The sequence below is a fragment of the Pipistrellus hanaki genome, assembly GCF_964339955.1.
Source record: "Pipistrellus hanaki genome assembly, chromosome: 1".
NCBI classification, from domain to species: Eukaryota; Metazoa; Chordata; class Mammalia; order Chiroptera; family Vespertilionidae; genus Pipistrellus; species Pipistrellus hanaki.
In genome coordinates, this window is record NC_140503.1 from 87,263,131 (window position 1) to 87,277,874 (window position 14,744).

General features: G+C 48.2%; 1 protein-coding gene across 2 annotated transcripts in view; it reads right to left on the reverse strand.

Moving 5' to 3' along the window:
• CAMK1D (calcium/calmodulin dependent protein kinase ID) overlaps nt 1-13,599 on the reverse strand; it is a 351,213-nt gene extending 337,614 nt beyond the window's left edge. The window contains exon 1 of one of the 2 annotated variants that reach the window (XM_084876232.1): nt 13,138-13,599. In XM_084876232.1, the coding sequence (XP_084732358.1) occupies nt 13,138-13,229 (92 nt within the window). In that variant the 5' untranslated portion in view covers nt 13,230-13,599. The remainder of the gene's footprint in view (nt 1-13,137) is intronic. The other variant, XM_084876231.1, reaches the window with a different exon arrangement.
• Nucleotides 13,600-14,744: the final 1,145 nt, after the last annotated feature.

A 14,744-nucleotide genomic window follows, 5' to 3' on the forward strand; every position in this document is an offset into this window, starting at 1 on the left:
GTGTGTGTTTAATTGGGGCCAAGGCTGTAAGAACATAATGCTATAAATTACAATTACCATTTAAAATTCCAGAGGCCAAGAGGATGAGGATAGTAAGAATTTTATAAGTAAAATTTCAGCCATGATTTTATAGCCATCGCAGCTTCTATTAGACTTAATATAGTTAGTAGTCTTTGTTGGGTTGGGGGCAAGCACACTTTCATAATTAGGTTTTGAGGTTTATAGATAAAATTCCATTCTTAATATTTCTCTTTTAATTTTTCCTTTTGCAATATCATTTTTCTACATTTCAAAAAAGAAACCATAAAAAGAATATTATTGATAATTCAAAAAGTTATCTTATACACCTTCAGTAGTTATTAACAGTTGTGATATATGCATAGAGTTTGAGAAAAGCCTAAAGAACAAGTATAATTATTATTTGTTCTAATATTAGCAGCAATATTAATTTGTAGGTATATAGACCTTGTCAGTGTCTCAGGATGGCTGAGACCACGGGAAAACACATATTTACATTACGATTCATAACAGTAGCAAAATTATAGTTATGAAGTAGCAACGAAAATAATTTTATGGTTGGGGGTCACCACAACATGAGGAACTGTATTAAAGGGTCATGGCATTAGAAAGGTTGAGAACCACTGCCCTAGAGGGACTGTTGGTAGCACGTGTCTAGCCAATTAGTCAATATTTACTCTCTTCCTTGCACTCTTCCAGATTTTTCAAATTCTCTACTAGAATGACATGTTGCTTTCATATTTTTAAAGTTTTTCTTAAGGTACCAATCACTTAAACACCAGGAATAAAAACAATATACACCTGAATAGAGCCAGAAAAAATATATTGTGCAACGCTGGGTTTGTGTTGATGCTTTCAAAGTTGACTGTGGCCCAACTTCTATGGAAATCATGCCCCAAAGATAATGGCCAGGTTTCAAAGGGTGCATGATACTAACCTTTATGAGAAAGAAGTATTTTTAAAGCTAAAGTAATCTTTATAACATAATAATACCTTCTATTTGTATGATGCCTACTACACATAGTTATCTCATTTGGGACTTAAAAGAGTCTGTGATGTAAGCAGGTATAATTCAGGTATAATTATCCCCATTTCACAAACAAGGTAATCAGGACCTAGAGAAGATAAGGCCAGGATTTCACAGTTCCTAAATGACAAAGCGGGGACTAAACTCAGATCTCCTGGCTCTACTTCCTTCATAGGTGTGTTCGTGTCACTTCATACCCACTCATAAGAGCCTAATTCAAGAATTTTGCAGAAAATTGTTAAACCATGGGTAGCTTGAAATTGTTCCAGGTGGGAGCATTTACACATGGAATTCAGCAATTATTACAAATCAGAGCTGATTTACCAGCACACAACTGATTCCAGTACTCTCCTTATGGTACCATGACAAGTCCACAGAAGGAGGAGATATTTTTTAATCCTGTTAGTATTCTCTATGCCCTCTGCTAACCAGCTGGTAGTAGCTTGACATGGGAGAAAGAGCACTGACTTCCATCTCCATCTGCCACTTAGCAACTTTTCCACCCAAGACAATTAACTTACTGAACCTCCATTTTCTGATCTCTAAAATGAGGACAATTGCTGCCCACTCATCAGGCTGCTCTAAGACTCAGAATGAATCATGCACATACTGTAAAAACATTTTGCAAGCTGCAAAACACCACACGACTGTGGAAAACAGTATGGAAGTACTTCAAAAATTAAGCCTAGAATTACCATATGATCCAGAAATTTCACTTCTGGGTATAACCAAAAACATTGAAGACAGAGATCCAATGAGATTTGTATGCCCACATACACAGATGCATTATTCACAAGAGCCAAAAGGTAGAAGCAACTCTAAGTGTCCATGAACGGATGAATGAATAAACACAACATGTGCTATCCATAGGATGGAATATTATTCTGCCTTAAAAAGGAAGGGGATTCTGACATGTAGTATTACGTGGATAAACCTTGGGGACACTATGCTCAATAAAATAAGCCAGACACAAAAAAATAAATAGTGCATTATTCCATTTATATGAGGTACACAGAGTAGTCAAATTCATGGACACAGAAAGCAGAATGGTGGTTGCCAAGAAGTAGGGGAGGGGAAATGGGGAGTTAGTGTTTAATGGGGTCAGTTTCCTTTTGGGAAGAAAAAAGGTTCTGGAGGTGTATGGTGGTGAGGGTTGCACAATAGTGTGAATGGAACTTAATACCACTGATCTATACATTTAAAAATGGTTATGATGTTAAATCTTGTGTATTTTTACCGTATTTTAAAATACACACACAAATGTGAGGTCTTGATATTATATCCCAGTGCCAAAGGAGCTGAAAGAGCACCACAAAAAGTCAACTATATTTTTTCATCATTACTAGGACCACAAACTCCATTTTTACTGACCAAGATAACATAGGTAGGAAAAACCCAAGCAGTATCATTCTTATACATTACTGCCAGAAAAAGACTGTCACCAACACTTATACAAGGTTTTCTCCAAAAGTTCATTTCAAGTGTAGTGTTAGAAGGACATCTTCTTAGAGAAGTGAACATTTTCATGGTGGTCAGGACCCTACTCAGGCCCAGAGCAGCCTTGAGCCCCTGCTCTGGCTGAATTACAGTGTTACCGGCCTTGGCCTGTGTCTGAGAGCAGTCTGAGCTGAGGACTAGGGAGAGGGAGGAGAGTGGGACTGTCTGAGGCCTTCCAGGGTCCAGGCCAGCTAGCCCCAGTTTTGTGATGGCTGAGGTCAGTAAGCCTGGGGTGCTCTCCTCACTGGGCCTTCAGCTTCCCAATCTGCAGCCCATCTGAGCCTCCTCAGTTCCTCCAAAGTTCCAAGGCTAGAATTACCCATTCCCACCCCCCCACCCCGTCTCTCATTCAAACACTAATTCTTCCCAGTTAAGTGTGGGAGACAATGTACTTTCTTTAAAATCCCTTACATCATAAATGCCTATCCCTCAGCCTATGTAAAGGTATTTATATCTTCTAATGCTTTAAGGCTAATGTCAAGCAGTCATTTTTATCATGGTTAAAGAAGTGTCAGCCCATGCGAGGCAGAGGCAAGGGTAGGTTTACAGTTGATTGTAGGAAAATAATACAAGAATCCTATATAAAAGAGATATAATATGCTAAGTGTCTGGTTGTATTGTCAGCTGTTCAACCAATCAAAGGGTAATATGCTAATGATAGGCTAAGGCCACTCAACCACTCACTATGATGTGCACTGACCACAGGGGGGGGGAGGGGCGGCGGGAAGAGAGGTTCCAAGGCATGCCTGGTAGGTTAGTTTGTTGCTGGGGTCCAGCCAATCAGGATTGAGCGAGAAGAGCCAGACATGCCCTGGAGCCTTCCCCCTACCCCTGTCCCTCCCTGGCTGGCCAACCTCCCACATCCCTCCCAGCCACCTGGCCTGCACCCTCGTGCAATCCGGGACCCCTCTCGGGATGTGGGAGAGCCAATTTCAGCCAAGGGACCCCACTGGTGCCTGAATTCATGCACCAGGTCTCTAGACCTATCTAATAAAGACAGGATATGCAAATTGACCATCACTCTGTGCCAAAAATGGTGGCACCCACAGCCAATAAGGAGGGAATATGCAAATTGACACTACAAAGATGGCAGTGGCCGGGCCTGGACCCTTGTGCAAAGTGGATGGGGAGAGGCAGGTCACCTGCTATGAGGGGAAAAGTGGGGGATAGAGGGAGCTACAGGAGAATAGCAGGGCTGGAGCGAAGGCAGAAGGCAGAAGACGACGCCAGCTGGAACGAAGGTGGAAGGCGATGGCCAGAGTGAAGGGGGTGCCAGCAGCCAGGGGAAAGAAAGCCTATTCTTGCATGAATGTTGGTGCATCAGGCCTCTAATTAATAAATAATAATATAATAATGAACTCTGTTTCATGTACTCACAACTGTAAACCTATTTTTGCCCCTCCCTATGTATGGCAGAGGATCCTGGCCCCGCCTGGGGTGTCTGCCGCCTCCACCTCTCTGCCAGACCTGCTGCTGTGCACAGCTTCTTTTCCTCCCACCCACACAATTTCTAAAGCTACAAAGATCTGGGGGTTTTGTTTTGTTTGGGGGGAGTTTTTTCCCCTACAACACTGTGGGCCACAATGGGAGAAGACAAAGTTGTGTAGGAAGTAGGCAGTAATGGGACTGTCTGAGGTTTGACTGAATGTGTAACCTTTAGGTACCATTTACAGCACTAAATCCAGTTTGGTGTAAAAGCAATTTCAGTGACGTGTGCTGTGGTTACAAAAGACAGAGAGAGGTCTCCTCAGCAAGTAGTAGCATCAACTACTTTCAGCTTGGGAGCCTCCTCTTGCCCTGCTCACCCTGTTGTAGAGGTCCCAATAAACTGTGACCCAAAGACCAGGTTTGGCCATCCAAAGGGCTAAAATAGGTCAAGATGAGGGATATCTCCTAGCTCAGTCATCAGCTCCCCAAGGTCATATCTACACCCTGGGACCTGGGACATTAATCTTTTGATATCTTCTCTCACACCTCATCCACAGTCCCCTAAATGGATGTGTTTGTATGTGTATTTGTATATTTGTTTTTAAAATATTTCTTTTATTTATTTGTGAAAAGAAGGGAGAGGGAGAGAGAGATAGAAACATCAATAATGATCGAGAAACACTGATTGGCTGCCTCCTGCACGCCCCCCACTGGGGTCAAGCCTACAACCCAGGCATGTGCCCTGACCGGAATTGAACCACAACCTCCTGGTTCATAGGTGGATATTCAACCACTGAACCACGCCAGTTAGGCTTTAAACAAACTGCTACATCTGTTTATGTGGTGTATGCATATATTTGCTGCCATTTTTAAATATGCTAATACTAAAACATATTCAGTACATCTAGATTTTATTTTATTTTTTTAAAGAATATATTTTATTGATTTTGTACAGAGAGGAAGGGAGAGAGATAGAGAGTTAGAAACATCGATGAGAGAGAGTCATCGATCAGCTGCCTCTTGCACACCCCCTACTGGGGATCTGCCCACAACCAAGATACATGCCCTTGACCAGAATCAAACCCAGGACCCTTCAGTCCCCAAGCCGACGCTCTATCCATTGAGCCAAACCGGTCCCGGCAGTACATCTAGATTTTAAAACTCCACATGTAAAGATACTATAAAAAAGTTACTTAAGTCCTTTTAATAAATCAAAACATTATTTTGATTTATAAACAAAGAAGAAGCACTGAATTGCTTAAGAAAAAAGCATGTTTAAGTTGAAGAAGGGCCACAGCTGCACCAAGACCTCTGTGCCACTTGAGAAGACACAGTTAGAAAAGACTCTTGCACAGCTGATGTAGATGGGGACAGATTAACACACACACACACACACACACACACACACACACACACACACTGGCTCAGGGTGCAGGAGCAGTGCAGAGGCAAAGCTGATGAGATAACTGGAGGAAAGAACAAGCCTGTGATATATGGCAAACTAGGTCACTCCACCACATGAGCTGGCCCAGAGGACGTTTCAGACTGAGTCCCTTGGTTAATGCTAGCACTCTATGCGCTAATCACCCTCCTATGGGGAGCAAATGCTGAATGGCTCAATGGACCATCCAAATCTGAGCAAATGGCCTCCAAGGAGCAGTGTTCCAGCACCACAGAGACCAATGAGAGAGAACTAGCATTTACTGAGGACATATTCATGGGCCATGTACTGCACTAAATAGTTTCCACCCCCCTCGTTTCATCTTCACTACAATCCTTATATTAAGTGCTAGTCTTATCCTATTTTATAGATGATGACATGAGGCTGAGAATAGCAAAATAATTTGCCCCAAACCTTAAAGCTAGGAGGGAGTGGACCCAGAATTTTCATTCATGTCCTGGTGACCTCAGAGTCTACATTCTCAGCTGCTCGGTACTGTGCTGTGGAAAACAACCAGAAATTGTCCTTCCCTGGCTGGCCGAGGACTTGTGATGGTTTCTCACCACAATTTGGGAGGAGGTTAAATATGTACCATTCTGTAAAATCTCAACAACAGCTTCCAAAATCAATTTCCAACAGACATTGATGTGCTTTTCCCACTGTACTGGCCTTAAATGTCCAAAGATAGTCAATATCAACCATAGCTGCTTGAAGGTAGCTAATTTGATGACAGTTGCTGTTTACTCAATCCCAATTATGTCCCAGGCAACTCATGCACTTCACTGGACCCTTACTAGAATCCCACGGGGCAGCAGCTTCCATCTCCATCTTATCTGGAAAAGATTAAGGAGCCTCTACAGACACTACAGCTATGAGTGGTTGTGTTTGGAACCACCTTTCTATTATTTCTAATCATTGCCTCCTGATGCCTTCCCAACCTGGATGCAGCCAATATTCTGGTTTAAAGATTTATCCTCAAGATTGATTTATCCAAGACACAGAATCCCTCTGTTTCTAAGTTCTGCTGAAATAGTAGGAAAAACAGCACAAAACACACAGCTGATTGTGGAACAAACTTGGTCTGCCATGGAATGAACTTGGCCTGTAGTATCCATTTGGAGATTACTCTTGGTCTCCCTGGAGCCTGAATAATTCATACACTGCATAATAAACATTTTTTTTAAATCAAGAAGGATCTAGTAAAAATAAATAAATAAATAAATAAATAAATAAATAAATAAGTAAGTAAGTAAGTAAGTAAGTTCAGGAGATCTCCTGCACCACAGAAAATAAAGGGGACATAATCCCATGAACTGGCAAAGATCCTGACAACATCTCTCCCAGAGTCCACATCTTCCTAGAACAGACATATGCACTGAATTGGCCCTCTTGAGTCAAAACAGAAACTTGGGTCAGCTGACTAGGGCACCAGGCTTCATGGTGGCCACCATCAGTCCACAGTGGGCTCCCTGATGATTCCTGTGAAATCGGGTAAGGATGGAGGCTTGAGGTCCTGGGGTCTGCCACTCTGGGTACAAGTTGACCATGACAAGCCCCCACCGGACCACTGCCTAAGCCCTCCCAGCAGAGAGAGGAGGAGAGAGTCTGGAGGGGATTTAAGGAGATTTATCCGGGGGAAAGGAAAGATGAAAGGGGATTATGGAGACCCAGCCAGAGAAAGACCTAACAAATTAACCCCTAAAGTCCTCCCCTGACCCCCTGAGAAGACACTAATGTCTGCCAAGCCTGATTATTGCCCGTTCAGTTGCCACATTCGAGCCAGAAATGTCTACCTGAGACAGTCCTCATTAGCCCTTCAGGGGACAAGCTCCATCCAAAAAACGCAATTTCCAAAATCCCACCCTACTACTCAATAAGGACACTAGAGTTTGTTATCTCTTTTCAATCAAGAGAAATTATTGGCTTTTCTTCTCCAAAAACAGTATAATATACCCCATCAAAGAAAAGAGTAGCTAGAGTTCTTATATTTATTATTTTTCACAGAATTTGGAGGATTCAAATTCACCAATCAAGTGAAAAGTTACAGGTTCTAGGCCTACCATCAAGGTGGTTTAGATTGATCATTCCAAAGGCAAAACCCAGAATTTTCACAGAAAGTTAAGTAGTTTTTCCAGTTGCTAACATGTCTAGCCTATCCCAACTTTCTCCCTATGACAGAAGAGGAGATACTTCAAAAGGCCTTTCCAGACACAAGCTCTTGGAAGGAATGAAATTTACCTTAAAATGCAACAAGCCCCCACAAAGGGAGCCCAGAAGTCCAAAGGGTGTGAGCTTACCCTCTAAACCAGAGGTCGCCAACCAGTGTTCCATGGACCACTAGTGATCCCTGAGGTCTGAAAAGTTGGTAACCACTGCTCTAAACTGTACTCAAGAGCTTCCAAAAGCACAGACAGATGCTCAAAAAACCCTTAGGAAAACTGACCCAAACCACCAACGGCACCATTCTTTCAACCAAAAATCCTTGGAGAATTTCATATCTCATATCCAATCCACCTCAAAGTAGAGCAATTCCTATTGGCTCTCCTTTCAAAATAGATCCTTAATCCAATTATTTCTCATCACCTCCATCGGGACTCCTAGTTCTAGCTCACTACCATCTCTCCCCTGCATCACTGAGATGGCCTCCCAACTAATCTCCCCATTTCCGCCCTTAAAGACCACCAGTCCCTCAGCACAGCGACCACAGCCATGATGGACACACCTAAGTCACATCAAGTTACTCCTCTGCTCAGAACCCTCCAATGTTCCCCAAGTTTTTAGAGCTAACACAGTCCTTCCTATGATCTATAAGGTTTACTGAGCTCCCCCACACTTCCCTTCCACTGCCATGCCTGTCTCACCTCAGCTCCCGCTCCCCTCCCCCTGACCATTCACGGCTCCTTGAACACCAGGCCTCAAAACTACCAGGCCCTCAGCCTTTGCTGTTCCCTCCAACTGGCAGATTCTACTTTCAGCTCTCCCATGGCTCTGGCAGATCTTTATTTAAATGCCAGCTCCTCAGTGAGGCCATCCCCAGCTTCCCTGCCTCAAGCTGCAATCTCTCCCACTCCAAAAATCCCTTTCCTGATTTATTTCCCCCTAACGTGTATACTATATAACACAATCTGCATTTCACTTATTCACAGTTTTTATTTTCTGACTTCCTCACCAATAAGCTCTAGGAGAGCAGGCATTTTTATCTGTTTATTCAGTGCCAAACACCCCCACCCAGTGCCTAGAATATAGCAGGTGTGCAATAGATATTTCTAAATGTATGCGAAGCTGAATTGATATCATGCTTCAAAAGAAAGAAGGGAGGTGCAAGCTTCTAATAAATACTGCAGCTGGGATAACCTTGGGTAGAAATCTAGGCACTTCCCATCTTTATTTTCCTCTTGGTAATATGCTTTCAAATACTTCTCCCAGACTCTGAAATTCAGAATAATCCCAAAATACATACTATCTAAAAATCCAGGCAGTCAAATACATAAACCACCTCAAGTAGCTTTGCAGTCTCCCTCTCTCCCATAGGAAAGAACAGCTGAATCTCTTTTCCATCTGGGCCTTCAGATAAATCAATCATCTGTCCTCCACAGGTGTACTGAATGAGCAATTTCAGAATAAAGAATATAAATATTATACTAGTGGGAAAAGACAGTACTTGCCCACAGAAACTTCTATTTGTACCCTTCCTAAAGCAGCACCCAGCAGGCTCTCATTTAATGAAAAAGGGAACACACGATGCTCCTAACAGTAAGTTGGACAAGACTTCCTATACTTAGCCATCTCACTTTGCTTCTAGCTTGGACATAAAACTGCCCTTCTACACAGGAATCAGCTGTACCTACTCATGCATGGAAAACTCCTGAAGAACAATAGCAAGCGCCTTCCTTATACAGACAAGCCTGAAAAATCTCAGGTTCATCAGGACACTTGAAAACCACCTCACCTTTCCTGCCTCCCTGGTTTTTGAGATGAGGAGGCCAGGCAAATGACCAATCAGCCCACAGGCCACACACCCCATAGTGGCTGAGCCAGATCAGGAACCAAGGCTCACATCCTCCACGGTGCCTGCTCCAGCCCCCTACAGATAGCAGTTATTTCCATGGAGCATGTTCAGTCTGAGAAAGGCATGTATTGGTGCCCTGCAGAGATGAAGATTGCTTTCTGGGACATGCCAGTTCCTGCACTCCAGGGCAAATGGGGCCCATTGGAGGGAGAATCCTTCTGCATCCTGCCAAGTGCTAAGGCCTTCTCTATTCAGATGCTGTTCCTGACGTGGAAATTACAGAAGGACTTCCATGAGTCTGGGTGTTTGCTGGACACCACACCAAAGCTTTCTTCCCATGTGTGTTCTTCCCCAAACACCATGTTTTCATTTTCTTGTTTAAGAAGTTGTTAAAAGATATCCACAGCAGAAGTGGTCTGAGAGCCTCAGCAAATACACCAACAGAAATGTTCACCACTCCCAATTTGCTGTTACACAGCATTTGCCTGCTCTCGTAGTATGCCAAGGATCTGAAAACCTGTCACTGATTAATAACTAGTAATTAAGTCTTTACCACCTTATCAGGAGATAAGGTTAGGTTCCAGGACTCCCTCTGAAAGTCAGCCATCCTGCAGCCCACAGGTGAGGCCTGACTCAGAGGTGTGTCTGCTAACCCAGGCCCAAACCCCAAAGACGGTCCTTTCCCCTCTGTTGCCCTTTGCTTCCTTAGCATTGTTTCCCACCCTCTTGGGCAAGTCTTCACTCCCATTTGGCCTCACCCTCCAGCAAGGGTCCTCGGACCACACAGACTAAATAGCTAGACCCTTAAGCTTCAACAGTAAGTGTTCCATTCTGCAAGGAAAGGTACCTGGGTTAGGCAGCCAACTATCAAATGACAAAGTTTGGCAGAGTGTGCGTCAGGCCTTTACAATGCTTTATTTGAAAAAGCATTTTAACACTGCAAGCTGACAGTCTGGCTCCTGGCAGGGCTTCTCTGCCTCAGGATCTTAAAGGCATATGGTGAAGGTGTGACAAACAAAATGACTGAGCCTGCAGAGTACCTTGGAAATGAATGCCAGTCATAACCGTTGATGCCTTTGATTTATGCTAGATTTCATTACTCAGCATCCACACTGAGGGACTGGAAATTACCTCTCTATTTAGACCCACGGTGAAACAGGCATCCTGAACTTCAAACCAGTTCTAGAAAGTCTGAGGAGACAATGTTGATAACCCCAAAGCTTTGAAATGTTACAGATTTAGATAGCAGGTTGCCCCACAATTATGTTTTCTTTACATTAATGTTAAGATTAGCTTTCCAAATACTAAAATTAAGTCACATTGTAATTAAACATTTGGCATTACATAATACACAAAGTGGCTCAACCCCGTATGGGTAATCATGAGTGATTCTGCCTAGATTCAAATATCAGCTACACCACTTAGTATCTAGCTCATGTTTTGCAGGTCGCTTACTCTCTCTCTCTCTCTCTCTCTCTCTCTCTCTCTCTCTCTTGCCTCAGTTTTCCTATCTGCCAATTGGGGATAATAGTAAATACCTACCTCATAAGGTTATTATGATAGTAAAATGACATAATACATGTAAGCACTAGTGTGATGTCTGCTACATAGATTTCATTTAATAAAGTCACATACAATTACTATTATCATTATGTCAGTGAGTAAAGACGTTTTGATCATTTTATTGTTTGTTTCGTCCTTCTAGAACTCCTGCCAGCACTATAGGACCTCAGTGGGAAGCTCCTTGTCAAAGACCTTTTTTTTACTTAAGCTGAAGGCAAAGCTTTGGGACCCCAAAAGAGACCCATACCCAACTTCACAGGGAACATGGCCAGAATCCAAGAGGTTTGTTGGCAAGAGCTCTCAGTCTCTCCTGCACCAGAAGACAAATCTCATTCTTCCCAGAGGTGGAAGCACCGCAGTCATCCCCAAGCAGCTCCTGCAACTCAATGAAGCCACAGCTCAGTGAGCCTCGGCTGCAGCCCGCCACTGCAGAGGTGCGGCTGTGGGCTCTCCAGGGGAGCAGGAGTCACTTAGGGGACACTGCATCACGCGACGTGGAAGCTGCAGGCCCAGGGACCATGAGAGGGGCTCAGGTGGCGACACACCATACAAAGGGACGCATTTTCATATGAAGAGACTCCTCTCTCCAGCCCCCTGGTCCACAGTCACATAACACATGCAGGGGCCACAAGTCAGGGCTGCTTCTAGTCTCTTGGTAGCCTGAGCACCTCAGAGTCACAACCCCTGAATGCCCAAATAAACCTCAATGGCAATTTTCAAAAATTCTCTCCAAAACTCACCCCGTAACTGGCCATGCTGAGAGGCAGCCTCAAACCCCTCATTATGAACAGACTGCGTCTATTCTCTTTTCACTGCAACAAGGATAGAAGGTGTAGTACACCCACAGGTGCCTCCCTGCAGCAAAGCACGGAAGCTAGGAGACCCTGTTCTCCATCTCAGCAAGTGTGCTTTCCCAGGAATCAGAAGCAGGGCGGGGAATGAAATCAAACTTCTCTCTGGGGGACCCACTGCAGATACAGAGGGGCAGAGGTAGGGAAAATGACCAAACAATAGCAATGGGCCCTGGGTGTGGAGCAAAGACGATCCGGGTTTCAAAATATGGTTCTGGGAGAGCAAATAAAAACCAAGACAAAGAGGAAAAGGAAGGAAAGAAAGAGCGCACTGTTTATCCTACGCAAACGCCTCCCTTTTTCTCTTCCCCGCCTCCTCCGTGAATCCCTGCAAAATGCCCAGTTCATGTGGCACCAATGTGTGAACATATACTGACAGATATTGATCAGCCACAGATATTGATCACATGAGGGGAGAAAACAACTTGAACTTCAGATTCATCCAGCAGTGCCTGCTTCTCTTTCACAACCAGCCTCCCCACCCCATTCTCTGGCGCTTAAAACAAAATAAACAAAAACCAACTCCTGGGCAGAAAGGGAACAGTAGCTCAACAGAGTGGCACACGCTTGCTGCATTCCTGCCATGGACTTGTGATTCTTTCTTTCTTGAGACGCAGCCAGCCACCAGGCTCCAACCGAGCACAGCCTGGAGAGCACCCGCCCGCACAGCGAGCTCCCAGCCCTCCGCTCGCAGCCAGGCGCCCGGCGTGTGCGGCGGACGGAGCCTCTGGGAAATGGACACACGCTCAGGGCTCAGGGCGGCGCGCGTGGCCACACATGACCCTGCACACGGCGGCATCCTTCCCTCCACTACCGCGTGGCCGCCCAGAGTCCAGCCCACATCTAGTGGGTGCAGGTGGTCATTCTATAAGAATACGTGATGGAAGGACGAGACATGGGAGCGACCGAAGCTCGACCACGTCTCTCATTCACACGGTGTGCCCTGCACACAGTGAACAAGCGCGCACAGCCAACAAGCACAGGATCCACCATCGCAGCCCACAGGCACGCGTGACGAGAAGGCAGCGGAGCGGGCGGCCGTGTCGGGGGAAGAGCAAAGCTGCCCGCCCGGCCGGCGGGGCTCCCCTCCCGAAGCCCGGAGCTCCCGGCCCGTGGCCGTGCCCACCCCCGGGACGCAGACCCACGCGGTGGGCGCGCGGGCAGCTGGCAGAGCCGAGAGCCCAGGACGAGGACGTGGCGACCGGCGTTCCTGCGGCGGCGGCGGCGGCGCGGGTGACAGCTCAGCCGCCTCAGCACCGCGGCCGCGGCCCCTCCGCCCTCCTCTCCCCGGGCCCCCACTTACGTTCCGAGGGTCTCCTTGAACTCGAAAATCTTCTTGATGTCCTCCGCCTGCTTCTTCCAGGAGGAGCTGCCCTCGCAGTTCTCCCGGGCCATGGCAGACGCGGGCGGGCGGCCGGGCGCGTGGGGCGGGGGGCGCTGAGCTGGGGGCGCGGGCGGCGCGGGCCGGGGTCCCGGGGGCGGGCGGGCGGCGCGGGGATGCTCGGCGCGGGAGCCGGAGGAGCCTGGCTGCGGGCGGCGGCGGAGCTTCCTCCTCTGCAGTTTCCTCTTTCACTCTCGCCGCCGCGGTCCCTCCCTGGCTCGTCTGTCAGCCGGTCTCAGGCTCAGACTTCCTGCTGCCGCCGCTCCCCGGCTCCTGGCCGCGGGTTGCCAGCCTCACTTTCTGCTACTTTCTTGCCTCCCTCCTCCGCCTCCCCGCCGCCCTCCGGCTCCCTCCTCCTCCTCCTCCTCCTCCTGCTGCTGCTGCTGCTGCGGACTCCCCGCCTCCCGGCCCGGCCGCCTCCCCGCCCCCTCCTCCCGCCGCCCGCGCGGCCGCCTTCGGGGATGTCCTGCGCCCCGAGCGCCTGGCCCCGCTCCCGGCCGCCGCGTGCGCCCCGCAGCCTGGAGGACACTGGGGGGGCCCGCGAGCAGGTGCGGCACACAGGGGCCCCCCGGGGACACTTTATTCTGCAAAGTGGAGTCGCGGGGACGCGAGGGCTTTCCTCCCCGCGGCGGATGGGGGCGCCTCTGCGCTGGGCTGCCGGCCGCGGAGCGAGGCGGGGCGGCGACACGAGGCCGCGGGGATCCCGGGTGCCCTCTCCCTCCGCGGCCCCGGCACCGGCCGGGGCGGTCGAGCCCCCGAGACCCGGGGCGGTCGGAGCCCCCGAGACCCCGGGCTGCGCGGGCCTTGAGGGTGGGGTCCGGTTATTATGGCGACCGAGGCGTCGGCCGGGGTGCGAGCAGAGGTGGGCGTGGGCTGGGCTCCCGCGCTGGCGCCCCCCGAGCCCGTCAGTCCCTCCGGCCCGGCGGCCAGAGCCGTTCGCATTGCAGCAAACCGGCGCTGGCGCCCTGCGGAGGCCGGGGCGGGGGAGGGGACAGCCCGGGAGCCTCGGGACCCGGGACGCTCAGGACATGCTTGGCGCTGCCTGGTGTTCCCTGGAGGAGCAAGACGCCCGGGTTATCTGGCTGCTGGGCGCGGTGGATTGGGTGGCGGCCCGGCATGGGCTTCGAGCGCCTCTCGGGCTGCCCCCAGCCGGCCAGGGCGTCCAGGCCGGCCCTAGCTCCCCTGTGCCCCCTCCTGATCGCTCCCTCTCTCCTCTGGCGGCTATTCCGTCTTGCAAACCCAGAAACCTAGTGGAAAGTGAACACCTGCCCCACTCCCTCTACAGCCTGCTCAGTAGGAGACCCAGGTGGCAGTATCTGTACCTGGAAACATCCTTCCTTTGGGGCTGGGGAAACCAACCCAGAGTTCCCTCTGACCTACTTCGAGGAGGTGCACTTTGCCCACCTCCTTCCCATGTCCACCTGTCAGAGGGCACACACGTGCAGATCCCCAGGCCCCAACCCGCAGAGGTTGCCTCTTGTCCCAGAAAATTTAGTTTTCCCTGTATCAAACGACCACTCCCTTAGGGG